Raw genomic sequence first — 27,656 nt, 5'->3', positions numbered from 1 at the left:
TCCAATCGCAAGCCGAATGGCGACCCCCAAGGCAAAAACGATCTCGATCATCTTTCAACCAGAAGTCGCTGCCTGAGGCTTCTAACCTGTTTCCACCGGTTTCCTAACCAACATCACGCGTATCGCATCCTACTCCGGTCACCCCATAAGACTACGAATCATCTTTGTTCCGAAACATTCCTGAGATCAGATCTCCAAGATGCCAAAGTACTTTTATTCCAGTTCCAGCTCCAGCTCCAGCTACGCATTGTACGGCACGATACGGAGACCCAGCCCAGTCACGCGCCACTAGATGCAGGGTCTACACAGGTCGGATGAAATTGGATTTTGTAGGCCCTACCTTCGGATGCCTTGACACTCTCCTGACAGATGCTCCGCGCGGGCTGTCATGTGGGCAAGATCGTGGCCAAGAAGCCAACGAGCACCAATGTAAGGGGCGGTTTCACGTGGAGCTCCAACTTTGGGCCTCCCAAAACTGAAGCTCATAAGCGATGATCCGTGCGGCGTATCAGGGCTGCCAGATCTTCACACCCCGGCTGCGGTAGAGCATTGTATCGCTAGATCGACTCGTCATCATATCGCGACTGTGCCAGATCTCACTCCGCCACCAGGTAAACTTCGAGGCCAGCTCTCTGCCTCGCCAGCAAAGATCGGATTATGTTCTCAGTACGGCACTCATCTCCTGTTGCAGTAGGGATATTATTGTTGCTCGACTAGTTCCAGCCCGTCAGATCCGCAGCCATCTAGGTTCGGCTATCTCTGGATTTGTGGCCGAAATCTCGCTTACAGATGTGGCTTGCATCTATCTATGAATCATCCCACCAAGAGGGTGGTAATGAATAATGATGACCAGTGATTTGGAGCTCCTTGACATCATGTCTACTTAGCAGGCGTGGTTGTGGCTCTGTACGGGGCATCGAGAAGAGCTTAAGATTTCATTTGGGCACAGCGATACGATCAGAACCTGCCGCAAGGTGGACGGGGTTATTCTACCATCCACTGCACCGCAACGAAACCCTCCGCGCCGTTCATAAAGCGCACCTAAAGTTGTGGGCAGGCGCTGAGCCGGTTACAGTCCTCGTAAATCCAGTCATCTCGTCTTGGAAACATGCTGACCGTGGGGGTCCCGAGGGCGTCATTTCTCGGATGTCGGTGAGTAGCATGCGAGCTTTTCAGGGTCTGTCATCAACTTACGTGCACCCAACGTGAGCTGGAAGCTCGCATATTTGACAGCTGTCAGAATCTCGCATCCCAGATGACTGGATTCGAGGCACCAATGCTTCTTCCCGTTCTCCTTGGATTTCGTGGAACCTCGGCGAACAAGATCGGATGGCCGTCGCCTTGAACACAAAGATACCAGACGCAAAATGAGCTCGTTTCCGGAGCTCGACCGACGAGTGCTACGTGCAAGAGGAACGCTCACGTCATTGGCAGTGCCCGCCCACTTGCACATCATCAGAAGCTCTTTTTCGGTGACACAAAGCAGCAAAAGAAGCACCTTGAAGATGCACTTTCGAGCCTGAATGCATTCGAAGCGTACGCTCGTACTGCTGGAGGTAGATGGACTGGCGCGCCACAATTACTAGTTCTCAAGACAGGGTCTTGTTCTCCTTGATGTCAATGATGATATCCCCGAATCTCCTGTGCTGAGTGAAATCGCCACCAGTCTTTTTGACATTTGCGCCTTTGCCCTGTTGTCTCTTTCAATGGCAGTCACTTAGAATGCGATGGAATGATGCACTATGCTGCAAACCGGATCACCATGAAGCCTCGCCATCAGTTCACGAGAGCCTTGTCCCCGAAGCAGTTGGGAAGTCTGGATAGAATTGCACAAGAAAGGCTGACGATGATGGAAGTGGATTCTGTCCGCGTTTATTGTTGCACTGTAACGTCCGACGCTAACCGCCAACACGTGGCGTCAGATTCCAACCCGTCCAGAATCGAGATCGAAGGGAAACTCCACCGGCGCCATTGGGCGTGGGAGTGTGGGAGGGTCCGTTTGGGCAACTGCTCAAATCAGTAGCCAAGAGAGCATTTTTACCGGAGACTGTTTCTGGGAAGGCAGCCGGCAATTCCTGATCAGCGATCTCCTGCATGTCCTACTGTAGTAGCGCCCAGCCACTGTGACGACCACACAAGCCCTTCACCGGCTCGTATTTCATGTCCACATCACTGCAACCGATGTTGCACAAGCAACATTTTTTGAGGCACCAGACACAACGACAGGAGGCGTGAACCAGAATTGGCACTCTGAGGAGCACCTGCAGGCCGAAACCTGTATTCATTTGTCACTATTGGATGACTTGAACCTTTCCAACGCCCCCGGAATCACAAGAAGCCCCCCTCTTGCGTCAAGCATGCAAGCTACTTTCGTACTTCCAACGTTCGTGCATACCCGACGCAGGAATTGGACCTTTTGTGGTCGATTTCATTGCGGCGCAAGGCCACATCCGGCGTCAAGGTAAATCCCTGAGCTCGTATGCTGCTCCGCGACGAATACAAGGTAAATGTGACCCCAGTACACTGAGGTGCTGCTGCAGTCGATCAGTGATCAAGAACCACGCCAGAGATTGGGCGCAGCAACACCAAGCTGCCATGCAACCTCTTTTGGCTTGAGGCATGTGTAATCAGCTCACGAACTCCGCAAGTCTTCTCAGGTGGGCGGAGCACACAAATCCCTGCGCAAAAGACCGAGCTGTGCAACTCCAGCATTCAACGCGCCATTGAATCGTCCATGTGCTCTCAGGATGACAGCTTGGCTCGATATGCTCATTCGTGAACCAAGTCTACAAATGAAACCTCATTGCCTCACGCATAAAACAGTCTGTCCACGCTTTCTGAGTCCCGCAGCGGCAATACCTCACAATCTCATCCTAGTGAAGGTAAGCCAGGTGGGTGATGAGACTGACCTGGCCGGACTTACGAGCTTGGTCTTCTACCACATGCGCACAAATTGCCCACCCGGGATGTCACAAGGGGCCAAGTCGGCGTGTCTGCAGTCGCCAGACGGGAGGTCACACAATCTGCATCAAGATATTGATGTTCTGACCGCAGCTGTCAAAATCTCAGATGGTGCAAGGGATTTCAGCTGCAGTTCTGGAGCGGTCTGCTCCAGAAGTCAAGCACTGCCGGGTCGGGATTGGCTAACCTTTCCTTTCGTCCTGTCGGTCTAGGTCGCACTGTTACGCAAAACTAACAATGGGTCAACCAACCAGAGGTTGACAGACAATTGTCATCCGGATTCGGGAAGCGGAAGTTGCTAACGGGTCAGCCATACCACGCACGACCTGCGAAAAGCTGCGTGACAGTCCCACACATTGCTGGAAGTGAATGATTGCACACGAGGAGATGCGCCGGGCACAAAGACGAGGCGAGCACTGCCGGACAGCGCATCCATTCTGAGCCCGCGCCCAAGCGAGACTGCAGTCCTGGTTGAAATGCGCTCGACTCTTGTCCATCATCCTGCACAGTGGCTTGCTGCGCCGGGTCTTATTACAGGCCAATAGCGCCCGATGACTCCGTCCGATTTCCAAAGAGGATCTCCCGTCCCCGGGAACTCGTTTGACGTGCAGATATGACAGCGGGAACTTGCTGAAGATTGCCCTGACTTCTCAAAAGAGGCTACAGCCTTGCAAGTTGCGGTAGGTTGATGATCACTGACCTATTCGAGAGGGACACCGCTGTCCAAAGGGTCAGCATCATCTTTGACGATGGGCATAATCGATATATTCCCACTTGCTGCATTCCTCGGATTGGGCAACAATTCTAGGGCTTGACAGATAAGTTTGTCCTCTCGCTCCTGTGCCCACGCTGCGCAGGGAAGAACCTTTCAAAGCAACCTTTAAAAGTCATATATGTACAGTCGGTTTCGGTACTGTTCTCATCAACTACTGACACCAAGGTCGTTCCAGACAAAATGAAGTCATGGCTCGCAGCGCACTGCATCCTAGGGTACCAAAAAATTGCTATTTCAAGTCACATCCGGCAAGTTTGCTTGAGGAAGAGTACGCCGAAGGAAACCACATGCTTGCCTGATTGAGTAGGGAACATGTTGCGAAAAAGACCGGGTCGGATCGATGCCGACATGCCTGCCGCACTGTCACAAGCTGAAGTCATTGTGATGATTATGTTTGATGGACGGGTTGGCAAAAAAGCACATGGCAATTTCAAGGATGAGATCGCTGCCATACTAGGGCCAACTGTTCGCCAATTCCTCAACTGTTCGAGGGATTTTCCTTTCCTATCTTGAGATTTGATATGACAGGATCAAAAAAGTTCGTGTGGCGTGGCAATATGCATTGCTGGTTTGCTCTCCGGATGGAATGAGGGTCAAGCTCGCATGGAGGAATAGTAATGAGATGACCCAATCTGTATCCGATCATTGTGTTTTCAAAAGAAGAAACGCATTGAGTTTGTGAACCTCTGATTCACTGAAGTTCGCGCCGTAGACTTTTGTTCCTGGGACGGAGCTCTCAATCTTTGCAAGTCTTACGTTCCTAGTCAGTCGACTGGGCCTTGTTGAAGAGCGCACTGGGCTTGACTGCTTGTGTGACTTCCACCACACGAGTGTCCTCGACCGACAATCGAGGACGCTTGTCGCAGGAAGGCGCATGTACGACGTACTGGATCTCGCCACTCGCCGAAGTGTGCTGGGCGGGAGCCGATGCCTGAAGCAAGGTCTCACCGTCGCCCTCGACCAGACCGATCAATTGCTGCGCACTGACAATCACGACCCAGCCCCATCCTCGCAAATGGCAATCTTTCGAAAGTCGCTTGATGCCGCCGCTGCCATCGTCGTTCATCTCGCTCATCTTCAGGACATTGGAAGGACGGAGTGAAGCGTATACTTGCACGGCACATGCGGATTCAGAAGTAGGCACGTGGAGCATTCACAAGACTTCCGTGCACTTCTGCATAATGTCCAAGTAGATGGCCCTATGAACGCCGTCTAAAAAGCTGAGAAAGTCGGGCACCTCTGTAATTATAAGCCGGCAACAAGCCTCCAACGCCTTGCTAAGCGACTTCGTCGTTGCATACATTACTTCATTATTTTTTTGCAACTAGGATTTTATTTCTTCGTCGGCGGTTCTGGCTTGTGGCCTGTTTTCAATTCCTCCCAAAAGAGTTTGAAGAAATTCTTGACGCCGCGGCCGGCCTCTCGTTCGGCTGTCGAGCAGATGTATGAGTCGTCCGTCTTCCACACAAAAGGTACGAGGTGAGGAGATGGGCGGGTACGGAGAGTGAAGTGAGGCGACATGGTGTACAACATACGATCAATGTGTGTTCCCCCATAATACTCGGGCGGTTTGCCATGTTGCAACTGGTGTACTGTCTTGTGGACTTTTTGAACGCCCCGGTGAAAAGACGGGCTGCGGAGAAGCTGAGGTCGATTAGAGAGGGATGAGGCGACGGAGGGAGGGAACGAGAGGCCGTACCGTCTCTATCAAACGTTTCTGAGGATGTGTCAGTGAAAAAAAGCCATGCCGCTAAGGAAGAAGGACAAGCGTACTTCTATCATCCACCACCAGGTCATTGTGGAGGAGACTTACGGGGTCAGCGCCCGACTGACGGTAGAGGGACAGGAGGTGGTCAAGGTTCAGTGACACTCAGTTATGTTCCGGAAGCTGGAGTAGCTATAGACCTCGATCTGTAATGTGGAGACTGTGTATTGATGTTGAGATGGCTCATGGTGACTCGATGCGAGTTCGTCGTTGTGTGGCGATCTCGGGCGCAGTTTGACAATGCTTGTAACTGAAATTTCGCTCATGTGGCCGGCATTCAGTGTGTGAGAAGTCATAAATTACGTGACATAAGAACTGTCATTACAAATAGCCCGTCACGGAGCATGCCTGACCTTCCCTGCTTGCCTGGTAGTGACATTCTGCAAAATGAGGTCAATGGACGAATCTCAGCCTCAGCATCATTCGCTTAATTAGCCATCGATCTCAAACAGATCCAGTCGCACAAGGCTACCTATCAGTTGCCTCACTTGAAAGTGCCATTCGACGTGCTCGCGGCAGTTGAGAGAACCTTCAACAATCAAATATCCCCAGAGCTTGTCTGAAACAGGAGATCTCGTTTCCTGTCATCAACGCAAACGGGCTTGCTGACTGTTTGGCCACCGTCAATCAAACTCGAACATCAAGGTCATTGTCCAAAACGAAGAGCCAAACTTTCCACGTCGTCATACCAAAGCCTCCTCCTGCCTCGAAAGTTTTTGTGGCTTACACCAGGAAGGAGCCTCACCCGGAACAATCACAGACACACTGACATACTCTTCCTTTGGGCAGCAAAGTCACGACTTCATTCTGCAAACGACCCTAATCCGCAATCCAGTCAACTTCATCCAACAGTCCAACTTTGTCACTCCTTCGATATACTGCTCCAGAGTCACAACGACTGTCTCCAGGCTCTTCACCGATAAAGCCGGCGCCGCTCCTCAGGATTCTTCTGCTACATCTTCTGGGGAATCTTCCAACACATCATCCACATCCAAGCGCCCCTCGATCTTTCAACGATTCCACATACACCCGGGCAGGAGATCCAAAACCACTCCGAATCTGACCATCCGACCCACAACTTCCTCATCTTTACCGCCTACTGCGACCTCTGCAAGCCGAGCTGTGCCTGGCTCATCCCATTCCGATGCCGCCACTATTGCCGAGATAACTCAAACCATGCCGCAGTCTTTGACCATAGGTACTCCGCCTTCAGTTTCAGTCAAGCGACAACGATCGCAAGAACTGCCTACCAATGTCTCGCGACCTCCGACCTCCGGACAATCATCTACAAATGGATCAACCGTTGGGAGTGATGTCTCGGCACGACAATCCTCGGTAAAGGTACCAGCATACCTGGACAAGGACCGAGCAAGTGAGTGTCGTACTAATCAGACTGCCCGGCCGTGCTGGGCTTTTCCAAACAGGGACTGACGGAAATACAGAGATCTCGGCAGCGTTTGTCGACATAGGATGGAAAGAGCGGTATCGCTTACAGGACGGCTTCCAAAATCCCGAATCGTCTCCTTTCCGGATCGATCGATCGCAGACCGTCATAAGCCGCAATCGATATGGAAATGTCCAGCCTTGGGATTCGTCACGAGTGAAGCTTAAGAAACCAATTGGAGGTTCAGACTATGTCAACGCCTCGCCCATCAAACTCACAAGTCGTTTGATTAAAGAGAGACTGCACAGGGGGACATCCGGGCCACGGGCCGACGATCGATCTTCGCAGTCTGAGACTCAGGAAAGCGTCTACAGATATATTGCGACGCAGGGCCCGAAGGAGGGCCAGTTCTCCCATTTCTGGCACATGGTCTTGCAAGAAACTCCAGGTGAAACTGGGGTAATTGTAATGCTCACCCAGCTGTATGAAGGCACCAAAGAAAAGTGTGCGCAATATTTTCCCTTGAATATGGAGAATCCAATAATCATGCTTCCGGCACACGAGGATGGGAATGAGGATGGAGTGGGAGACACAGCGGACGATGGTGACCCTTTCTTGGACTCCCCTACGATGAGCGCCGATACTGATAGTGTGGGAACAGATCCTGAGTCCGTCGACTCTGAGGCCGAGAAAGAGAACGCCGATTCGGAAAGTCAATGCGGGACCGTCACCTTGCTATCTCTAAGCTACGATGCGCGGATCGCATGCGAGGTTCGAAAACTGAGCCTGACCATTGAAAATGAATCAAAGGTCATCTACCATTATCTGTATAATGGATGGCCAGATTTTGGTAAACCCGAGGCAGAAGATCGAAAGGCCCTTATGGAACTCACCAAAGTATCGAAAACTGTGGCAGGTGATTCGCCTCGGATTGTCCATTGTTCAGCTGGAGTAGGTCGGACAGGCACTTGGATAGCCTTGGATTTCCTCCTGCAAGAACTTGAATCCGGGAGACTGGTTGAGACATCATCGGATTATGTCACGGCAAACCCACGCACGCCAGGTTCAAACGGCACTTGGGGCAGAAGCGGAGCTCCCAAACCCACCACGCCAGAATTCAAGGAGGAAGTTGACCTGATCTGGGAAACAGTCAATTCCCTGCGCGAGCAGCGGATGATGATGGTCATGAACGAGTTGCAGTACAGCTTCCTGTATGAAGTACTCAAAGACGCTTTCATTCAGAAGTATGCCGAGAAGGAAACGGGACCGGTGGTTGTGGAGGTCCAAGAACCGAGTCCGAAAGTGGCGCGGAAGAAGTCACCCTTTGGTGGTATGTTCGAAGAAACTAAAGTCGGCACGGTTACAGGCGCGGAAGATACTGTCTCTGAAAGTGAAAGTCAATCTGAGGCCGAAACCGAGATCATGGAAAGGGACAAGGGTGGAATGGCCATTGATGACGAGGGTGCTGCTGGGACGGGTGGCGAAGGCGAAGATCCGTATGCGTCTGTAGCGCCTGAGACGATACGTGAAGGCCAACGGAAGGAGGAGCAGAATGAGGTGCGCGATCACGAGGCGAAGTGAGGTTATGGTTGTGCAAACCAACGATTGGATTAAGCATGAAGGCTGACGGGCGCATAGGTATGGTGCATGACGGTGCATGGGATGATACTGGCTATCGTTGCATGGCACTTGGTCCTTCGATGGTTGAACACTGTAGGAGGCATTGTATGTTGTATTGAGTTTGGTTGGATAGCAAACAACTGCATTGAATGATTTACCCTGCGACGACTGCACATATAACCTAAGGTACCTTAATGCACGCTTACTCGGTATAGTAATATCTAATCAGCACGAGGCCTGCTTATCGAACAGTTCGTGATCACTAACTACTAGTATGTCGCTAGGCTCGTCGTCGCGAGCGAGTCCGACTACGGCAGTACAATCTGTGCGGTAGTAGCAGCATTTTGCATCAAGCTTCACGGTCTTGGTCTCTGTCCCCGTCCGCCTTCGGGACGAACCACCAACTCGCGGCGACGAGGACGAACAAGCCGACGAGAATAGGTTGAAGAACTTTGACACCTGCGTTGGCGGCAATAAGACCGGTGATGGTCGGGAAGAGACTGCCGCCCATCTGAGCGATGACGAAGACGAGGCCTAAGTTACACTTCGCGGTGAGTCTGGGGGGATACTGTAGGAAGATGAAGCCCTGAAGCGGGACCGGAATACATAGTAGTAACTGACCTAAAGCGGTGGCCTGGATGGATTTGGGAAAGAGCTTCGACGCCACCGATATGCCCTGTGAACAAGCACAAATAACAGTGTCAGCGGTTTTGGGTTGGTTCAATTCTAGTAAGGAGTGGATTGACCCCGGCTGGGTGCACTGGCAAACGTCACTTACACTCACGAAGAACGGACCGGAAAAGAAGCCAAGTGCAGAGATCAGCACCCCACCGGCAACGATGTTCGGGATTGTCCAGAACATGACCTGCAGAGCGACGCAGAGGATGATGCAGATGAAGACCATCCGTCGTTCACCATAGCGATTGGTAGGCTCGGCGAGCAGTAGGCGGCCCAGAAAGCCGCCGCCGTAATAGCCGGTTGGGATATAGCCCACGGAAGATAGATTGCCTTTGCGGACGCGGACGAGGTACTCGACCACCCAACCTGTATGGCATGTCAATACGGGACCGACGTATGAGGCGAAAGAGCGAAAAGAGTGAAGACTTGAAGACAACATACCTCCGGCCGTGATGGCCGCTCCGAGAAAGAAGAAAAAGAACAGGCTGATCAGCCAGACCGAGCCAAGTCGGAGGGTCTGCTGGATTTGTTTCAGCGCTTCCTTGTGCCTTGTTCGAGCGTTGGCGAGGGCCGGCTCGTTCGACCTGGCCCTGTTGTTGTTCCCGGCTTCGGCTTCGGCTTCGGCTTCGACTTCGGTGGCGTCACCCGCAGACTCCCTTCGCGCCTCGGTGGCGACGTCGTTGTTGCGGACCTCGAGCAGTTGCGGTCGCGGACCTTGCCATCCGAATGCCAGGAAGACAAAGCCCAGGTTCAAGCCACCAAGTCCAGCCTCCACGGCATAAGTGTAGTACCACTGGGTGTGGCTGGATACCAACGTGGCGATCAGTGGGCCAGTGAGGCAGCCCAGCATGTACATGGCGTGGATGAATCCAAGCCACCGATGAGCTCTGGGCACCGTCGCAACGAATGCGTTGGAGTAGGAATCTTGCAGGGCCTGGCCGAGCGCTGTGAAGAAGAAGGTGATGACGAACAAGGCGAAGGGGGCGTCCCAGAATCGAAGCAACTGGGCCAGAAGCTGCAGGCCGGCACCGAGAAGGAGTGTCGCGCCCAGGGACAGACGGAGCGTTGTCGTCAGATGCGTGTTGGTCAGGGCAGACAGAAACCAGCCCGCGAAGGTGCCCACGTAACTACAGTACCAGGTAAATGAACCTGTCAGTACAGGGCGTTTTTGATGGGGATTGGTTCTCGTGCGAACATCACCGTGGCTAGAGCACTGTCGACCTTGTATCTGCGCAGTATATAAGGAAGAAGTGGCCCGATGGTGCCGTCATTGGTGCCGGCGTAGAAGAATGAAAAGCCGGCGCAGATGAGCTTCAACATGGATCGAGCTGTTTGAGGCTCCTCCGGTCGGGAAATGCTGCGCGTACGTGTACCAGCCGTAGCAGTAGGCCCGTTGTTGGGGATCGCAGCGGTGCTGTGATCGCCTGCGTTGCCGTTGCTCTGGGCATGGGATGTCGATGTCTGCAACTCCATGCTCCGTCTCGGGGAGGCTTGGGAGTTTGAAGAGTTGGGAAGAATCCTCTGTTGGACTATCAAGGGTGCCAGGGGGTATGCCGCCTATATAACCTCCGTACAGGTGAGCGTCACTACCCGAGCTACCTAACTATAGGTAAGGTATGTAGCCTGCTAGCCCCATCATGCCGTAATAGGTATGGAAGTACGGGACCCGGAGGGGACAGGGGATACCACGGCTGCCTAAGGTAAGGTACGCAGTAGGATTGTCGAGGCCGGTTAATCATCGGGCTTTCATCGGGTTCATGATCGGTGGTCAATTACCTCGCCCCCAAGGACCCCTAGGTAAGGTAGGTACTTAGGAGTCGCTCGGATGTCAGGTTTAACCAACTCGCCAACCACCTCACCAGTGCTCACCACCTCCACCCGCCTTCTCCACACTTTCACACATGATCTCCTGGGATATCGCCCTTTTGTTCAGAAGGATATAGTAGTACGAACGGACAGGAAGGCTCAAGTACGGAGTAGTGAGCCTTCGTCGCGTCTCTGTCTTTGGGGACTACATCATCTAGTAACACGCACCACTTTAAAGACCACAAAGCTACTGATCCATGTGGAGCGAAGTGCCCTCCGAGGGTCTTTTTCGTCGAAGAGTCCCCTTGACACTCATGCAGAATCAACAGGGATATCCTGGACGTACTGCTCTAACCGACAGAATGCGTCTTGTCCTACTTCCTCTGCCTCTTCGTATTCGCCGGCCGCAACGAGCGCATCTTCCAGAAGCCACATCTCCCGCACGACCTGCGGATCTGTCTCAGCGTGGGCGTACTCACGGAGAGCCACGACCGATCGTATCCTCTCGACGGCGTCCGAGAGTGGCACCAACCCATCGCCACTGTCCTCGGGACTGAGGTCCATTAACGTCCTGATCGCACACGCGACCTTTCCCGCCTGAACTCGTGACACCTTTGTCGTCACACTACTAGCTGTAGGCCATTCTTCAAGAATTGTGTCTGTTACCAGCCCCGCCAGGATGCGTAGTAATATGGTGGTGTCACCGTGGAAAGCGGACCCCTTGGCGAGGACAGAGTTTCCGTGTTTCCAGAGCGCCGCGACGCTGCTCGCGCGGAGCATCTCGTAGTCCCGCGGCGGCGAGGCATCCATCCGTGGGACGAGCAGCCGCTGGAGTGTCATGTCCTGCTCGACAGAAGTGATCTCAAGGAGGCCCTCGGTATGATGGGCCTCCGCGTCGGCGCGGGAGATCTGCTGCGCCTCGATGTCGCTGAACCACTGGTTCGCTGTGCTGATGATAGCTGCAGGGGGCGCAATCGAGCATCCGTCCAAATGAAGGCGGCAGTAGAGCGGGAGCAGGCGAGGGTTAAGGTGATTGAAGAGGATCTCTGCGTTGAGGGTCCATGCCCGCTCTAGTAGGGACGAAAGGGCGCGAGAGACAAGTAAGGGGCCGGCGGTGATCGTTGTTCCGCCACTGTCGACCGAGAGACACGGCAACGAGGAGGAGGGTGCTGGCAAAGAGCTACCGGAGGCGGAGACCGCCCTTGTTAGACTCATAACAAGTCCTCGCAAACCGTACAGCATGGTAGGGATCGGATGAGACTTTGGTATCCGGCCTTCAATCAGTGCAAGAAGATGAGCTAGCAGCATCTGGAAGAGCTGCGTATGACGCAGCCTTACCATGTGGTGCATTATCTCGAGCAGGTTCCACATCAGCACGGGTCCCTCGAGCATCAACATGTCCTCAACCAGCAGAAACGCCTTCCGGACCATCCTGCCCGCCAACTTGCCATGGCCTCGATCTAGCAGGTCTGTCGCTAGCTTGAACGTGAAGTTTATCTTTTCGGTTTGCTCAGGCAACTGCTCGTCTGTTGGGGTACGCTGCTGAAGAGAAGCGAGGAACCCGCCACGGGATTGGACAGACTCAAAGAATGCAACGCTGCATATCTGCACACTGGTTAAAAACATGAGCATTAGACCGTCGTGCTGGCTGAGTCCGGGGATTGCTGGCACCAAGCCCAGCTCTCGGGGTCGGCCAGACTTTCTGCTCGCGACTTTCCTGCATTCATCCTTCGTCGTCAAAGTTGGGACAACTGCAGCCGAACGCCTGGAGTTCTTCTGGAGACCCCATTTGGCGAAGCGTTTCTTGTACATCTGCCCGCTAAATATATAACGACATTCAAGTCAGTATATCTTCCACGGGGCACTTCTTCGTGAGGCCAAGACTCCGAGGGGCTTGATACAGGGAGCGAGAATGGGGTTTAGACTTACGTCGCTTTGAAGCCATGCTCCCTCTCCATGTATTGCATGATATACCTCAGTTTCCGACGTTCGCGGACGTACAGTCGCTCAATCTCATAATACATAGCCGCCCACTCGTCGTGTGTCGGCAGGAGCTGGGGCGCTGGCATGGCGGGTGCGACGGGCCAGCGAGGCCGAGGGACCAATAATGGGAATGTCATCGTGATGGGCATGACGGAGCCTCATGAAGTGACTGCATGGAACTTTTTCTTTGGCTGTTACTCCTTGATGAGATGGAAGAAGAGAATCAGGCAGACTGATATAAGTTGAGGAGATTCCCAAGGACAAGGAGGGCCCATCATTCCAATGGTGCCTGACCCCAACCGCCAATCAAAATGTAGGAGAAAGCTCCCTGCATTACTAGGGGCAATTATCTCTACCACTACTACGCATGCCAGTACCATAGTCACTGCATAATATGGTAGAATGGCACGGCGGATACTCCGTAAAGGTGCAGAATTCTTCCCGGCCAAAATAGTATGTTAAGCAGTATGGCTCAAGGGCCAATAACTCGAATGATGCGGATGGTAATTTGCACCGTCTCCGTGCCTGCGATGGATCTGAAGGACGGACAACTTAAAGCTGCTCTCCTGCCCGTGTTGATTCTCATTCCAGCCAGCCCAGCAAGCGTCTTCTTTTCATTGAGGAACCCCAGTCGAACCTCCTGGACGAGTACACTTCACTTTCATCATCACCAGCCTTGGAAATCATGGTTGTGCCAAACGAGAAGACGGTCATGGCTGCTGGAGAGACGGATTCGTCCAAGCCTTCGACCTTGAACACCCCCGATATGGACAACGTTAGCGACACCCGCAGCGTACACCCGGAAAGGCCTACTCAGGACATGACCGACGACCTGTATCCGCACGGCTTGGAACTGGTACTCCTTGCAGGAGCGTCTATCAGCGCTGTTTTTCTGATTTCTTTGGACCAGGTGAGCACTTCTACCCATTTATGCAGACATCGTAACAATGACCCACCTCTGACCACTAAACGCGTCTAGACCATCGTCGGTACAGCAATCCCCAAGATCACGGACGAGTTCCACGGCCTCGACGACGTGTCTTGGTATGCAGCGGCATACTTCATGGCTTTCGGCGCCGCCCAGACCTCTGCGGGCAAGATATACAAGTATTACAACCTCAAGTGGAGCTTTCTAATATCTATGCTCATCTTCGAGGTCGGGAGTTTGATCTGTGGAATCGCGCCCAACTCCAAGACCTTGGTCGTTGGACGGGCTATTGCTGGGTTGGGCGGCGCCGGCCTGTCGGTGGGTGGCACCAGTATCGTCTCCTTCACGGTCCCACCAGCAAAGCGACCGATGATGATGGGTGTCATTGGGATGACATATGCCCTTGCTGCCGTTCTTGGACCGCTTCTTGGTGGCGCATTCACCGACCATGTCAGTTGGCGATGGTGTTTTTACGTCAACCTGCCGATTGGGGGGGTCGCCGCGGTGGCGGTCTTCTTCTTTTTCCGCCTCCCGGCTGCTTCGGCGCCTCCCAGGGTGTCTTGGACAAAGAAGCTGTTGCATGTGGATCCAGTTGGTATCGCGCTGGCCATGGGAGGCATCGTCTGTTTTATCCTGGCCCTTCAGTATGGAGGAAACGCCCATCCCTGGGACAGCAGCGTTGTCATCGGTCTTCTCATCGGCTTCGGACTCATCGCCATCACCCTGGTGGCATGGGAGATCTGGCTGGGCGATTACGCCATGATGCTGCCGAGACTCTACAAGCAGCGCTCGCTCTCGACCACGGCCCCTTACCAGTTCTTCTTCATGGGGAGCTACATTGTCCTCCTGTACTACCTGCCCATCTACTTTCAGAGCATCCTGGGCGCGAGCCCCATCAAATCCGGCGTCAACAACCTTCCTCTCGTGCTTGCGGCGGCCGTGTTCGCCCTCGCCGGCGGCGCGGTCGTCATGAAGACCGGTCGCGCGCAACAGGTCATGTTTATCGGCTCGATGCTGGCCACCGTTGCCATCGGCCTGATCTACACTCTCGACATTGGCACCTCGACCGCGAAGTGGGTTGGCTATCAATTCTTCGTCGGAGCCACCATGGCCTTTGCCATCATGCATGGCTTGAGTATCGCCCAAGCCAACGTAGGTCCCGAAGACCTTGCAGCCGTCACGGCCAACCTTTTGTGTACGTTCTCCCACCCCTCCTTTGCCTCCACGCTCCGGCAAAAATCGGCTCAGAAGCAAGCTAACTTGGCACCGCCAACGTTGTACAGTTTTCCAGACAGTTGGAGGCGCATTCAGCACTTCGGCTGGACAGTCGGCCTTCGTCAACAGACTGCTTGCCACTCTGCCCAAGACGGCCCCAGGAGTGGATCCAGGCAAGGTGCTTCTGACAGGCGCCTCGGAACTACACACTGTGTTCTCGCCAGACGTGCTTCCTGGAGTCCTTCAGGCGTACATGGTCGGTCTCAAGGCCGCCTTCGCGGTCGCAGTTGCTTTCTCTGGTGTCGCGTTTTTGTGCTCCCTGGCCATTCCCATGAAGAGGCTTCCGAGTCATACACCAGACGAAGCTCCCATGGCGATGGGCTAGTTCATCTCCACGGCGTGGGATATATAGTTCGCACATTAGATCACTGGATATTTCGTAATTTTGTCCCTGGAGGCATTAAGTTGAATATCGCCATGGCAATCATCCAAGTAAAGGCAATAAACTCATCTTGCAGGACTGCGACTAAGCCGAGCTCAATGGGATCTATATCAGGCTGTCCACCATGGTTTCAAGGACTCTATGCCATTGCTCTGGGGCCGAGTCCTCGCATGCTTGGAGTGTCAGGGACTGTCACGTCACGACAAAGCATGGCCCGCCGTGACCGCTCAGCAAAGCATTCTTTTGCGGCGCCTTAGACAATCTCGATCTGATCTTCAGCTGTACCACCTCCGGTCTTGACGCGAGTCACTGAGGCGACTCCCTCGCCACCCTTAGCGACTTCCCGGTCCAGAGCAAGCTTCTCTTCTGTGCTGAGCTGATTGATGTCGAGAGCCACCTCGTCTCCAAAGAGTCTCGAGATCTCCTCGAGCGTCAGAAGTTTTGTCTCGGGGAAGAACTTCCACATCAGACCCGCTCCGAGGAGAGGCAGAATGATGAACATGATGTAGAATTTCCAGCCGACTTGGGCAAAGGCCACGGGGGCGGTCTGCGTGTAGATCAGAGTGGCACTGAACAGGCCAGCGACCGAGAAACCTGTGCCTTGAGCCCGGAGCGGCGTCGGAAATATCTCAGAGCAATATACATATGAGGTGGCATCCATGGTTCCGCCGTAGAACAGCACGAATAGGAAGAGGAAGAAGACTCCAAAGCCATTGCCTATGCGGTTTGTTGTTCCCCCATAAGTAGCCACCATTGCAGTGAAGCAGATCAGGGAACAAGCGCAGCCAGTCTGGAGCCGTCAATTAGCAATGCGAAAAATGGTAGAGTATGGAGTCGTGTTGGTATGCCAAGACTTACGAGCCCAATAAGCATGATTCGGATGCGGCCAAGGCGATCCAGGAACAATGAGTTGATGAAGTTCATGAACGCAGCCAGGGCGTTGTATAAAGCGTTCAATAGCAGGGGCAGTGAACCGGTGATGCCAAGCGACTTGTAGAGCAGGATCTGGTAGTTGTTGACAACGAGGACACCTGGGACAGAATGAGCAGTCTGACACAGCGCAGAGATGTGCTTGCTCACCAGTGCTTTGGGCAATGAACTGTGTCCCGAAGCCGAGAATCAACCTCTTGCGCATGCTAGGCTTCTTGAAAAGCGCTCCCCAACCCTTGCTCAGTTTGTCTGCGCGTTCAAGCTCGATTTGTCTTCGGATCTGGAGGTATTCCTCTCGAGCAACGATCTCATCTGGGTCGTCAGGACGCGTGTGCAGCTTTCGAAGGACCTGGTAGCCGGCTTCATGGCGGTCCTTGTCAATCAACCATCTTGGACTTTCAGGAAGCCTGTTTGTTTATCCGTTAGTCTATAGTAATATACCAGAAGCCGGAAGGATGAAAGGGTCTACGTACCATGGAGACCCAACGAAGAGAAGAAGTGGAGCCACGATCTGCAGACTGAGGCAAAGTCGCCAGCTTACGGTGGGAGCAGCAAAATATGTGCCGAACCCAGCGAAGCCGGCTGCAGAGTACCCGATCACGATAAGTACACCATGAGCACCGACCATGCGTCCTCGCTGGTGTGCAGGCGAGATCTCGGATTGAAAGACGGGAATAGAAGTGTCCAGCATACCCACAGCAAAGCCGTTGAGAAAGCGAGAAATTAAGAACATGGCCTGCCAGTAGTGTCAACGTGGATTCGGATACACACAAGGCTGACTGCGTACAATATGGACACTGCCGCCCTGCAATGCTGCCGAGATGATAGCCAACGCCGCCGCTATCTGGATGGTCCGACGTCGGCCTAAGCGATCCAGAAGCCATGGCACAAAGATACAGCCTAAGATACCTCCTCCAGAATATAATCCATTGGTAGCTAGGCCGAGTCAACAAGCATGACTTGAAGCACCAGCGAACCTCCCCACCTCCTGTAATCTAGTTGCCCTGCGTGTCATCTAAGTTGATGTTAAAGTATTGGAAGAATGCAGGCAGGCCGATGACGAGGCCCATGATTCTGAAGAGAGTCAGCACAATGCTATAGGCAAACCGATGAGTCCACTCACGCCGAGTTAAAGCCATAAGAGAAGCTTCCAAGAGCGACAAAGAAGACGATGAGAAAATTGTGTCTTGTTCCTCCGGCCATTGTCGGCAGCGAAGCCAAACGGGCGGTTGTGTAAGGATAGGAAAAAGTCTATGTCGAACTGCAAGGAAATCTATGTCGGTGTAGAAGCTGCCAGACCCATGGTGTCAAAGATTGCCCTTCCATAAGAGCCTTTATAGCATTCCAAGGGGTGGGGATGCTCCACGATGCTCCGTTTCTGGAAGGATTTTCGGCTCTGGCGAGCGACGAAGGAGACGTATCGGGGCCCCGGCCACTCCAATTTCCCCAAAGCGGCAGCCGATTTCCATGTTGTCCTGAGCTCATGAAAAGAGAAGATAGTGTGTTGAGCGACACGTAAAATAGTCCTGAAACAGATGCTTTCAATGTTGCGTCGGTAATACTCCGTCCACATCCGCCCAAGAGTGCCACCACCCCCAACTTTTGTTGGCCTTGTCGGACGGGCCAATCATAGGTTGCACCCAACAGTTCTCCGCATGATACTGGCCATCAGCCTCGGGCAAGGACACTACGAGTAGTATCCAAAGTACACGTGTACCCCTCAGTCTTGAAAGGCACGTACACGGAAACTTGCCATGCTGGGGAGCTATCATCATCCTTGACTTACCGTGGAATTCGATTCCCAGCAGATTTGGGGAAGCTGGGTTGGAGATGGCAGGTACGTGCTCGTGACGGGGATCTGATCCAACATCTGATACCGGATTGTACCCACGATCAGCACAACCTCAGTAGACCCCAATCACAAAAGGCCAACTTCTCAACTTTTGAGTCGACATCCTCGACGTGAATAGTCACCGAAATGTCAGCAAAATTGAAGAACAAGGTGTGCGTTGTGACTGGCGGCGGGCATGGATTTGGTGAGGCAATGGCGAAACGTTTCGCCGAAGAAGGAGCCCGCGTTGTAATTGCAGATATCAACCCCAAAACCGGCTCCAAAGTCGAGAGCGAGATCAATGCAGCCCACGGCCAGAAAACAGCGCTTTTCCAGGAGACAAATGTCACCAGCCAGGCCTCGTGGGAGAAGTTGCTCGAGGCCACGTTGAAGGAGTTTGGTAGAGTCGACGTTGTGGTGAACAACGCGGGGACGACTTATCCCAAGAAGGCATCACATACAGTGACGGAGGCAGAGTTTGACAAAGTCATCAACGTCAACATGAAATCGATCTTCCTCAGCGTGGCCGTGGTTGTCCCATACTTTATGGAGCAGAAGGCTGGAATGATCCTGAACATCAGCTCTGTGGGCGGAATTCGAGTGAAGAACGGACTGGTAATCGCAGCACTTCCTTTTGTCATGTAACTGCTGATTAGGGCTGTCAGGTGTGGTATGGTGGGACAAAGGCTTTCGTCAACAAGGTATCCATGACTACACGTGAGCGAGTTAACGTTGCTGATTGTGGACAGATCACCGAAGGCCTTGCGTCCGAATATGGCCATTCTGGAATTCGAGTCAACGCCATTTGTCCGATACTTGCGTACACCGACTTGTAAGCAAGATGCGCCACCAGCTTTTGCCACACTGACCGAATTCGCAGAGCGCAAGCCTTCATGGGCGTCGATGATACACCAGAGAATCGTGCAAAATTTGAGGCATCATTTCCTCGAGGAGAAGCTCTGAAACACAACACTTCACTAGGATATGTTGCTAATGCAGCTGTTTATCTTTGCTCTGATGATGCAGCCTTCGTCAGTGGTATATGCATGCCTGTAGATGGGGCAGCCACTGTATATGCGGCTGGAGGTGAGTCTCGAGTCCGAACCACGAGAGCTGCCACGGAATTGACCATGATGTTAGTGGGCAAATGATCCTATTGACAGAGAAGCCGGAGGATGACAGCCGAAGTGAGGTGACAGTCGGAAGTTGGCTTTCAGTAGCCACTTTCCAGCAATTGACCAGAACTGCATCATTCTGCTGTACATACCTAGTGTATCAGAGGTTTTGTACATTCAATCCGTGGTCAGGCCAAATTGACGGCTCAAAATCCCTGCTTCAGATGAAAATCGTGATTACGTCAGCAATGGCGCTGCCTTTTGGATAGATCACGTGATACAAATACCTCCAGATTGGAGCTAGCCCTTCCTGGACTGGATGCCACATCTTTCGCTTCAGCTTCTTGCTTCACACTTTTCGCTTGACTCAACCTGAAGAAAATCAACTCAAGGATCATGACAGATGCAGTGGCGCTTAAAGTCTCAGGGTCGCACTGATCTTCCCCCGCAGAACTGTCATCTTGGCCCGTCTCTGACGTCGACCGACACTGGGCAGAATGATGCCGTGTCAAGGCCACCACTGTATCTCATGCGAGCAACCAGTCCGAATTCCACGACACGCGTTCGGAAGCTGATTATCGTAAGAGACTGCCTCAAGATGTGACGGCTTCACATTCCGATGACGGTCAAGTTACCTCGGCCGAACAAAATTGCTCCTGTGTCTCAGTTCGCGCGCCTTTGGAACAGCGGAAGAAGATCCTACCCCGGGCATCAACTTTCGGCTCAACATTTGCAAATCCTGGAATTTAGCAGACTGCGTAAGGCAAAGACCCGCCATTCTTGAATCAACCGTGATCTTGATGCTAGTAATCTGTTTGCAGTGTCTGAGGACCCGGACGGCAGAGACGCCTCGAGTCTTGGAGAAGCCCCTGGCTGCCCACGTGAAACGAGAGATCTGACAATCCACGCTTCACCTTCGAAACAGCTTCTCGGCACGTCCACCATCCGCCCAATCTTGCGATAATATTATAAGAAAGTTCCAAGACCTACTAATATCAATTCCAGTCTCTTCACATCCACCATACTCATTCCTTTGTCGTTGCTTTTGTTTTCGATCTTCATTCCCGCTGGTCGGCCTTCTTAAAAACCTCTCTGCAAGACGGTCTTTCGTTTCTATATCCTTCCAGCATCACATTCATTTCTGTCGAAATTCCTCAAAATGAAGTTCGAAACAGCAGCAGTAACTCTGATCTTCGCAGCGAGCTCAGTCTCGGGTGCTGCACTTGGCGGAAGATTGGCAGAAAAGGCGTTTAAGGACGATGCTGATTTCGGTCTCTGCATCCCAACCATGAAATATGAAGGTGCTCTCGGCGGACGATCCACAGCCGATTTCACTTTCCTTCCCACCGACCCGCTCTGTGCTCGAGGCCAGCAGGAGGCCTTGAACCCAAGTAGGTTCATTCCCCTACGCAAATGCCCGCAATGCCACTGACAATGGATCAGACATTATTACCAATAGAATCTGCGACCAACTCACCACAGCTTGTGGAGCGAACGAGGCAGCCAAGCAACTGTGCCGTGACGCGCAAGCCAAGGTCCGAGCTCTGGGAACTCGCAACAAGTCCACCGCCGACACATGGAACACTCTTTTGGGCTTCGGTGGCGCTCTTACCAATCCTGACGGAGGACTCACCGAGCCAGGCTTCAGATCGAAGGAACTGAAGGTGAAGAGGGAGGAGGTCAAGATCGAGAGACGATTCATCGAGTGCCGTACCGACGTTTGGCTCGACGACTGCAATGGATGGACTGCTCCAGAACCTGTGGTCAAGCGAGAGGTCGAATCTGCTCCCGAGCCCGTTGTCAAGAGGGAAGCCGCCTCGGCTCCCGAGCCTGTGGTCAAGAGAGACGTGGCAGCGGCTCCTGTCGAGAAGGAAGCCAAGCGCGCCATCGCAAACTTCGTCGAGTGCAGCACCGACGTCTGGCTCGATAACTGCAATGGCTGGTCTTGAAGACGCAAACAACAGAAAACCAGCCAAGCGGACACGTGTGAGTGTGTTGTTCGGGGTTGGCTAAATGAAAATAGTTGGCTTGTATCTCAAAAGGACCGGCTACTGAGGAGGGCAAGTCTGGACTTAGGTGTTTCTTTCAGAAGTCCGGACTGGGATAGCTCATAGATCTTTTCAACATGGGAATGGCTTGGGCGGAGTCACTGATGACCTTGTCTCAACACGTGTTGTACCGCTTCCAGTACTTGTGCGTGGACGTCGTTAAGCGCTGCAATCAATCCGTGGTTCTTGTGCAGTCGTCTCCCGGCACCGAAGTCGATCGGGTTCCCATCAAGGTCGGTAACTCTACCACCCGATTCTTCCAAGATCAAGGCGCCGCCAGCGTGGTCCCAGACGGGCTCACGATAGCCCCTGTCCCGCGGGATTCGGATCATCACGTCGCAGTGACCGGCGGCGATCGCTACGTAGCGCATCTGCAGAGCGAAGACTTCTGTCCCAGGCCAGCTTGACCCAAGCTGAGCAGCGACCATCCGATGCCGTTCGAGGTCACCGGATCGGCTTTGTGTAGACTCAACAAAACGAATCGCTCCTCCAGTCCGTCGCGGCTTTTCAATCTTGCGTGCAGCCGACAGTTGACCTCTCGACAGGATCCTCATGTACGCACCTTGGCCGCGGACGGCGGAAAGCATGACCCCCAAGCCGTCTTTGACTGCCCTAGAATCGCTCACTTCTCCTCCTCCTCCTCCTCCTCCTCCTCCTCCTCCTCCTCCTCCTCCTCCTCCTCCTCCTCCTCCTCCTCCTCCTCCTCCTCCTCCCTGCTCGAGCTTCAGATTCGGACAGCCCAGGACTCCGACGCGCTGTTGCTCTTTCTCTATGAGCGCCAGAGCAACCGCGTACTGGCTTCCTTCCATGAAGGCCTTGGTGCCATCGATCGGGTCAAGCATCCAAACGCGTCCTCCTGTCTGTACTCCTGCGCCGCATCCACGATCAATCGCGCCCAGCATGTCTCCCTTCGACTGCAATTTGCCCAGCAACTGTTCGCCGTCCGTGCCTCCCTCCAGATGCGTCGATCTGACCAGGTCCCATACTCTGTCGCAGAGTTCTTGGTCGTCTCTGAGGGCGTCGGCTGATTCCTCGCCGATGAAGCCATCGTCAGGGAAGTTATGGTGTATCGCACTGATGAGAAGAGCTTGAGCGCCGAAATCAGCAATCGTGACTGGACTGCTGTCCTCTTTGGAATGAGCTCCCTTGTCAACAGCTGCCAGGACGGTCTTGGTGAGGATTGCCGCTCGTTGTACCGCAAGTAAAGCGATTCGGGCCTCTTTCTCGTAAGTAGACGGCATTTCCGTGTGCGGTTTGACAGCGTATTGAAACAAGCCTCTCTAGACAGGCACCTGGCAGGGATAATTTTGAGGTCGCGGGATTCATCACAGTACGTGTTACGGAGTATTGGTGCTGAGCTAACTTATTAGATGTTGACGTGTCCTAAAATATGGATACTCACCACCTCAACAGCACCACTAACTTACACAAACCACGGTTCACTCCTCTTCACAAACTCCTCCCACGTCGTCAACTTCTCCCCAACCTGCTCAAGCGTCCACTTCACCCCTTCCTCCCCCTCAACGCCAAAATACCCATTCGCCTTACCCGTCTTGCCCAGACTCTTCTCCAGTGCGTCTTTCATGACAGTAGCAGTACCACCTCCACTGATCCAGTCAACACGCTCATCGAAAACGACCTTCTTCCCCGTCACGTCAGTCCACACGCGACAAATCTCCTCGACGCTATAAAACCGCGTGCACGCCCAGAACCGCGACCCAGCATACTTATTGGGGTCCACCAAGAACGGCGCGACATATTTCCCCGTGTCCTCGATATCTATCAGCGGCACGAGGCTATCCAATCCCGCGCCCGGCCACGGCTGAGAGACGACATACTCCTCTTCTTCCTTTTCTTCTTCTTCCATCTCATCGCGGCCCGATGGGTGTTCTTGTTGTTCTTGTTTTGTTTTTTGCACCCTTCGTTTCGGCGCCATAACACCGAAAAAATTCTGCATGAACCAACCTGGCATGAAGAAGGCGGCCATCAGAGGCAACGTGCGGATATAATCCTCGACATCGGCCTTGCTGTTGAAATGCGCGACCCCCGTGCGCGGCAGCGACGACCAAATGTACAATTTCACCTTGGCCGCGACCGCGGCGTCGGCGAGCGCTTTACCCTGCACGACTTCTTCGGCCGGCTGGAAGGTTTCGAGCCCTACCGTTGTCCTCGTTAGCCATTCCGCGCTTTTTGAAGTCGGTCGAGTACCCCCCCTGGGCCCCTCCCAAGACCCCCCAATCAACTAGTAGGGATGAGGAAACCACGTAGGAAAGTGAAAGTCAAAGTGGGAGACTGGAAGTGCAAAAAGATCTGAGACGTAGACGTACAGGTCGTCATCGCGAAGACGGTATGTGCATCTCTCATCGCCGACACAAGCGTGTCGGAGTCGTTCATGTCCGCCTACATACGTGTCAGATATCGGATGCCTCGCCGTCTCTTCTCTCTTTTGCTCTTTCTTTCCCCGTTCCCCGAGTTCTCAGTATAGGGACATATCGGTACCTCGACGATTTCAACACCTCTCTCCCGAAGCGCGACCCCAGCAGGCTTCGACGCATTTCTCGTGACCCCACGAAATCGGTACTCTTTCGAGAAGACGGGATGGTCTAGTAGATACCGGATCAAGGCGCCTCCTTGTTGGCCTGTAACGCCAAAGACGGTGAAGATTTTGCTCATGTTTGCTTGCTTGTTTGTGGGCGGCGGTGGACAGGTCGTCAAGCCAGGGCACAGGCGCTATCCAGAACTCTTTTACGGAGTTGGTCTTACGGGATATAGCGGAATAATACCTTACTTAAGTACGGAGTACCTGATAAACATGGTCTTCTGGGCCTGGGCTGGGATTTATACATACTTTTATACTATTATACTACCTACCTAGGCATAGACTTGAGGACTCCGTACGCCAGATGGGCATACACCAAGTCCAAAAGCGGACGAATCTTCGGACCAAGGCCCGAGGCTGCGTGGCATGATAGGTGGGCACTCCAGGGGTAGAGGGAGGAGATGCCCTACTTACCAGGTGGGTGTGTTATTGCATAAACTGGGCGTTTAATCAGCAATGCAAGGTAATGCTGCCACTTGGCAGGCATAAACACAATGCCACGCTTCATTGGAAATGGATAGCACCCAACACTACCTAGGTGGTCTCAGACACGAAGCAGGTCGGTGGTTTGATTGTTCTGTGGCACCGCTTTCCAACCAAGGTGTGGTTTGGTCCAGCCGGGCAGGACAAGGGAGGGTCTCTTACTTGTACCAAGTATGACAAAGAAGGACAACCGAACGATCGAACGATATATTCAGAATTGTTCGTGACTCGCTGGAGCCCTTTGAGGTCTCTTATTTCATTTCTATTTCCCTGATGTGCGTGCGCGCTGTTACCCACCACAGGCATGTGGGGTATCACAGCAACCGCATATCTTGATCATAACTTTTCCCAGAACGCTGGGAAGTTGCAACTTGCTCCTTGATTGTTGTGACCTGCACAGGGGCAATCACAAGCCTCTTCCGAATCCGAGAGGTATGAGACAACCGTCTGAGCTCTCAGCTCCCAGCTCCCAGCTCGCTGACTCGAGAATCCCGCCGAATTTCCCCTCTCATGAGGCCTGCAACAGGCCATGTCGAACCAACAAATGGCCAAAGACTAGCCGGACCCAAATGCTAGCATACCTTTCCAACCCTGTTTCACGCCCAGTGTTCTATCTGAATAGCCCAACATTCATGTTGCACAGGTCTAGACGCCTTCCCAACCCCAAAAGACAAGGTATATATAGGTTTCGACTCATACAACTTCGTAAATATTGGACAAGCATCGGCAAAGATTCACAGAACATACACAACATCGACACCCCTCCCTGTTGGTAAGCCTTAGTTAAGACTTCACCGTATCAGCCAAGCACTGCCGCCAATGGCACCGGCAGCCACAAAGAGAGTTAGTATACCGGCACCAGCTTTGTCAGCTGTCGTGATAGGTTTCTGAGTAGCAGCTGGATCACTGGGAGCCTGTGAACCCGCATCGGGGTTGCTTTCGGACGTAGCTCCGGTCCTCAAAGAGAGCGGTACCATGCTTTGATCAATAAGATTGGCACCCATAACAGATAAGGCAGCCATCTGTTCCCATGTCAGCAATGTCCACGGGCCATGATCCGAGGTGCACTCACCTGTTGACCTACACCGGTCGATCCATCCCACGTTGTCGTGTACCACTGCAAACCGCATTCCCGACCGTCACTGCCCCCGTCGCATTGACCGGCAGCACCAGCGGCGCTGGCGACTAGCTTGGGCTTGATGGAGTCAGCTGTGCTGGGGACGAGCAGACTTGTCACCGCCATCCATCTGGCAAGGTAGGCCTTGAAACTCTTCTGATCTTCGTCACAATTCATGGATTTCTCGCATTCGACCTCATACATGATATTGCCGCCAAAGTCTTGTGGGAAGAAGAGGGAATAGGTGCTGTTCAAAATCATCTCAACACGGCCAAGCCAAAGGTCGCTGCCGTTTGTATAGTTGTACATGTATGCTGCACCAGACAGCATCGTGCCGTAGTTGTAGCTCCAGACAAAGTTTTGAACGCTGCTGCAGTTATTGTCTGTATCCGTGTTGTCCCAGATGTAAAAGGTTCCAGTCGTGTTGTCCATCTGGAGTAAGGGGCTGGTCTCCATCCAGTCCCAGACCATGTTCGCCCAGTCGGCATAACTTTGGTTTCCAGTGATATAGGCAAGACGAGACGCAAGTTGGAAGTTTCCACCGTTGGAAATCGAGTTCTTCAGATTGTAGCCTGCGTTGAACGAGAACACCTGCCACCTGAAACCGCCGCCGCATGTACCAGTGTCCCAGAGTGTGCTCTGGAAGTTGAAGACGGCCTGAGCAAGAGACAGCCAGGACGGATTGTCGCCACCGGCTTCGGGAAAATTCGCTTCGACAGCGTCCAAGGCAGAAAACGCCCAAAAAAGCTGGTCGTCCACTCCCATACTTCTGGATTGATTGGGAGGATTGTAGTTGTTGTCAGGACCTCGCTGAAATTGAAGTGCCTCCGTGGTCACATTGTTATATGTCGTATCATTTGTATATTGCCAGTAGTTGATCAGTGAACCCCACATGGCACCTGCCTCCCACCAACAGTATGTTCCCAGAACATTGGGGTTGCAATTCAAAGAGCCCGGGAGGAGGCCAGGTACTTCACCTGTTTGATTTCCCGTATATATCGTCATCATGTCGTAGGCTATTTCTGAGGTAGCTGACTCGATGGAGGAAACTGAGGTCGTATCGAGGGTAATTGCCGCGGCGAGCGGCGCCGTGCAGAGAAGAGGGAAAAGGCGCATCGTGAAAGAATGTGCGCAGGACAGGTTCGGGGGATCGCGCCTGTCGGCCTCGAGAATCTGGTACGTCGTACAAGTTCGCGGAGAATGAAGGTAAAGGCGCCAGACACTGGTGTTCAGTCGACGAGGATTGAACTGAGAAATCCAAAAGAGAGTATCGTAGGACAGGGCGGCAAAGTGTGACATGAAACAGCAAAGCAGAATAACGGCAACGACCAAGGACAAGAAGAGAGATCGAGGGGAGTTCACAAAGGCGAGAGAAATAAGCAATGGTAAGGCGAGAAAGAAGACTTGTCAAGCAATTCCCAAGGAGAAAGATGGAACGTCCCCGCAACCAGGCTTCTGTTGCATTTTCTGTGGTAAGAGTACGGGAAGGTCAGGCTACGCGGCCCACGAAACACGAAGAGATGCAGTTAAGGAGAGATGGTACTCCGTAAGGGAATCGGGGAAAGGGGAGTTGCAGGGGGAAAAAGAGGAACGCAGGATGATTGATTTGATGGTGTTACAAAATTAAACATGTTGGATCCTTTCCAGCTTCTCTCCACTTGGCATCCAGGCGCTACGGTACCAGTATTATTCTGACCTCTTCCTTTGTTCATCATGTCTCTCGCTTATCTCTTCCTGGAACCACCATTGTGACGACGATTGGGATATTCTCTTGGTTTTGGATTCTGTTCTTTCTATCGACTCTAGCCTCCGAGACTACCATAGTATAAGCTGAACATGTGGCTGCCAGGACTCGTCGAGCAGGGGATACTTGGACTCCTCAAACAAGCTCAAAACAAGCTCAAACAAGGCCCAGAGTCCGGGGGCTTTGAGGTCTCTTGATTCGACGCCGCCTCCCTTTCTTCTCCCAATCCGTC

General features: G+C 53.0%; 12 protein-coding genes across 19 annotated transcripts; 4 read left to right on the top strand and 8 right to left on the bottom strand.

Annotated features, from left to right (window-relative positions):
- Positions 1-4,326: 4,326 nt before the first annotated feature.
- PV05_01899 lies at positions 4,327-5,694 on the bottom strand. 4 transcript variants are annotated; one of them, XM_013466953.1, is made up of 4 exons: positions 5,510-5,694; positions 5,436-5,453; positions 5,272-5,380; positions 4,327-5,166 (listed from the first exon to the last, which is right to left on the bottom strand). In XM_013466953.1, exon 4 carries the CDS (start codon positions 4,887-4,889, stop codon positions 4,497-4,499), a length of 393 nt encoding a protein of 130 aa, XP_013322407.1. In that variant the 5' UTR covers positions 4,890-5,166; positions 5,272-5,380; positions 5,436-5,453; positions 5,510-5,694; the 3' UTR covers positions 4,327-4,496. The 4 variants fall into 4 exon arrangements, with proteins under 4 accessions (XP_013322407.1, XP_013322408.1, XP_013322406.1 ...); XM_013466954.1 differs by having other exon boundaries at positions 5,272-5,453; XM_013466952.1 differs by having other exon boundaries at positions 4,327-5,380.
- Positions 5,695-5,900: 206 nt separating this feature from the next.
- On the top strand, positions 5,901-8,715 carry PV05_01898. Of its 3 annotated transcripts, XM_013466950.1 has the most exons (4): positions 5,901-6,873; positions 6,944-7,489; positions 7,547-8,473; positions 8,524-8,715. In XM_013466950.1, exons 1-3 carry the CDS (start codon positions 6,678-6,680, stop codon positions 8,464-8,466), a joined length of 1,662 nt encoding a protein of 553 aa, XP_013322404.1. In that variant the 5' UTR covers positions 5,901-6,677; the 3' UTR covers positions 8,467-8,473; positions 8,524-8,715. The 3 variants fall into 3 exon arrangements, with proteins under 3 accessions (XP_013322404.1, XP_013322403.1, XP_013322405.1); XM_013466949.1 differs by having other exon boundaries at positions 7,547-8,715; XM_013466951.1 differs by having other exon boundaries at positions 6,944-8,715.
- On the bottom strand, positions 8,635-10,695 carry PV05_01897. 2 transcript variants are annotated; one of them, XM_013466948.1, is made up of 5 exons: positions 10,379-10,695; positions 9,625-10,310; positions 9,284-9,549; positions 9,127-9,181; positions 8,635-9,039 (listed from the first exon to the last, which is right to left on the bottom strand). In XM_013466948.1, exons 1-5 carry the CDS (start codon positions 10,654-10,656, stop codon positions 8,855-8,857), a joined length of 1,470 nt encoding a protein of 489 aa, XP_013322402.1. In that variant the 5' UTR covers positions 10,657-10,695; the 3' UTR covers positions 8,635-8,854. The 2 variants fall into 2 exon arrangements, with proteins under 2 accessions (XP_013322402.1, XP_013322401.1); XM_013466947.1 differs by having other exon boundaries at positions 9,127-10,695.
- Positions 10,696-11,263: 568 nt separating this feature from the next.
- On the bottom strand, positions 11,264-13,058 carry PV05_01896 (uncharacterized protein; the record flags this gene model as incomplete). Its single annotated transcript, XM_013466946.1, has 2 exons — positions 11,264-12,808; positions 12,919-13,058. The coding sequence occupies 2 exons, from the start codon at positions 13,056-13,058 to the stop codon at positions 11,302-11,304; spliced, it is 1,647 nt and encodes a 548-aa protein (XP_013322400.1). The 3' UTR covers positions 11,264-11,301.
- Positions 13,059-13,657: 599 nt separating this feature from the next.
- PV05_01895 (uncharacterized protein) lies at positions 13,658-15,500 on the top strand (the record flags this gene model as incomplete). Its single annotated transcript, XM_013466945.1, has 3 exons — positions 13,658-13,882; positions 13,952-15,095; positions 15,184-15,500. 3 exons carry the CDS (start codon positions 13,658-13,660, stop codon positions 15,498-15,500), a joined length of 1,686 nt encoding a protein of 561 aa, XP_013322399.1.
- A 310-nt stretch (positions 15,501-15,810) lies between these two features.
- Positions 15,811-17,220, bottom strand: PV05_01894 (uncharacterized protein; the record flags this gene model as incomplete). The annotated part of the gene is made up of 4 exons (XM_013466944.1): positions 15,811-16,347; positions 16,416-16,588; positions 16,638-16,894; positions 16,961-17,220. The coding sequence occupies 4 exons, from the start codon at positions 17,218-17,220 to the stop codon at positions 15,811-15,813; spliced, it is 1,227 nt and encodes a 408-aa protein (XP_013322398.1).
- Positions 17,221-17,482: 262 nt separating this feature from the next.
- On the bottom strand, positions 17,483-17,690 carry PV05_01893 (uncharacterized protein; the record flags this gene model as incomplete). The annotated part of the gene is made up of 2 exons (XM_013466943.1): positions 17,483-17,561; positions 17,611-17,690. The coding sequence occupies 2 exons, from the start codon at positions 17,688-17,690 to the stop codon at positions 17,483-17,485; spliced, it is 159 nt and encodes a 52-aa protein (XP_013322397.1).
- A 589-nt stretch (positions 17,691-18,279) lies between these two features.
- On the top strand, positions 18,280-19,563 carry PV05_01892. 2 transcript variants are annotated; one of them, XM_013466941.1, is made up of 6 exons: positions 18,280-18,324; positions 18,385-18,933; positions 18,984-19,019; positions 19,068-19,150; positions 19,199-19,404; positions 19,459-19,563. In XM_013466941.1, the coding sequence occupies exons 2-6, from the start codon at positions 18,466-18,468 to the stop codon at positions 19,467-19,469; spliced, it is 804 nt and encodes a 267-aa protein (XP_013322395.1). In that variant the 5' UTR covers positions 18,280-18,324; positions 18,385-18,465; the 3' UTR covers positions 19,470-19,563. The 2 variants fall into 2 exon arrangements, with proteins under 2 accessions (XP_013322395.1, XP_013322396.1); XM_013466942.1 differs by having other exon boundaries at positions 18,280-18,933.
- A 797-nt stretch (positions 19,564-20,360) lies between these two features.
- PV05_01891 (uncharacterized protein) lies at positions 20,361-21,504 on the top strand. The gene is made up of 2 exons (XM_013466940.1): positions 20,361-20,824; positions 20,877-21,504. Exons 1-2 carry the CDS (start codon positions 20,593-20,595, stop codon positions 21,380-21,382), a joined length of 738 nt encoding a protein of 245 aa, XP_013322394.1. The 5' UTR covers positions 20,361-20,592; the 3' UTR covers positions 21,383-21,504.
- Positions 21,505-21,579: 75 nt separating this feature from the next.
- On the bottom strand, positions 21,580-22,722 carry PV05_01890 (3'(2'),5'-bisphosphate nucleotidase; the record flags this gene model as incomplete). The annotated part of the gene is made up of 1 exon (XM_013466939.1): positions 21,580-22,722. One exon carries the CDS (start codon positions 22,720-22,722, stop codon positions 21,580-21,582), a length of 1,143 nt encoding a protein of 380 aa, XP_013322393.1.
- Positions 22,723-22,904: 182 nt separating this feature from the next.
- PV05_01889 (uncharacterized protein) lies at positions 22,905-24,154 on the bottom strand (the record flags this gene model as incomplete). Its single annotated transcript, XM_013466938.1, has 3 exons — positions 22,905-23,638; positions 23,809-23,881; positions 23,981-24,154. 3 exons carry the CDS (start codon positions 24,152-24,154, stop codon positions 22,905-22,907), a joined length of 981 nt encoding a protein of 326 aa, XP_013322392.1.
- Positions 24,155-24,773: 619 nt separating this feature from the next.
- PV05_01888 (uncharacterized protein) lies at positions 24,774-27,266 on the bottom strand. The gene is made up of 2 exons (XM_013466937.1): positions 25,636-27,266; positions 24,774-25,585 (listed from the first exon to the last, which is right to left on the bottom strand). The coding sequence occupies exons 1-2, from the start codon at positions 26,977-26,979 to the stop codon at positions 25,355-25,357; spliced, it is 1,575 nt and encodes a 524-aa protein (XP_013322391.1). The 5' UTR covers positions 26,980-27,266; the 3' UTR covers positions 24,774-25,354.
- Positions 27,267-27,656: the final 390 nt, after the last annotated feature.

The sequence above is a fragment of the Exophiala xenobiotica genome (assembly GCF_000835505.1).
Source record: "Exophiala xenobiotica strain CBS 118157 unplaced genomic scaffold supercont1.1, whole genome shotgun sequence".
Lineage (NCBI taxonomy): Eukaryota > Fungi > Ascomycota > Eurotiomycetes > Chaetothyriales > Herpotrichiellaceae > Exophiala > Exophiala xenobiotica.
This window is presented reverse-complemented; position numbering and strand designations above follow the sequence as displayed.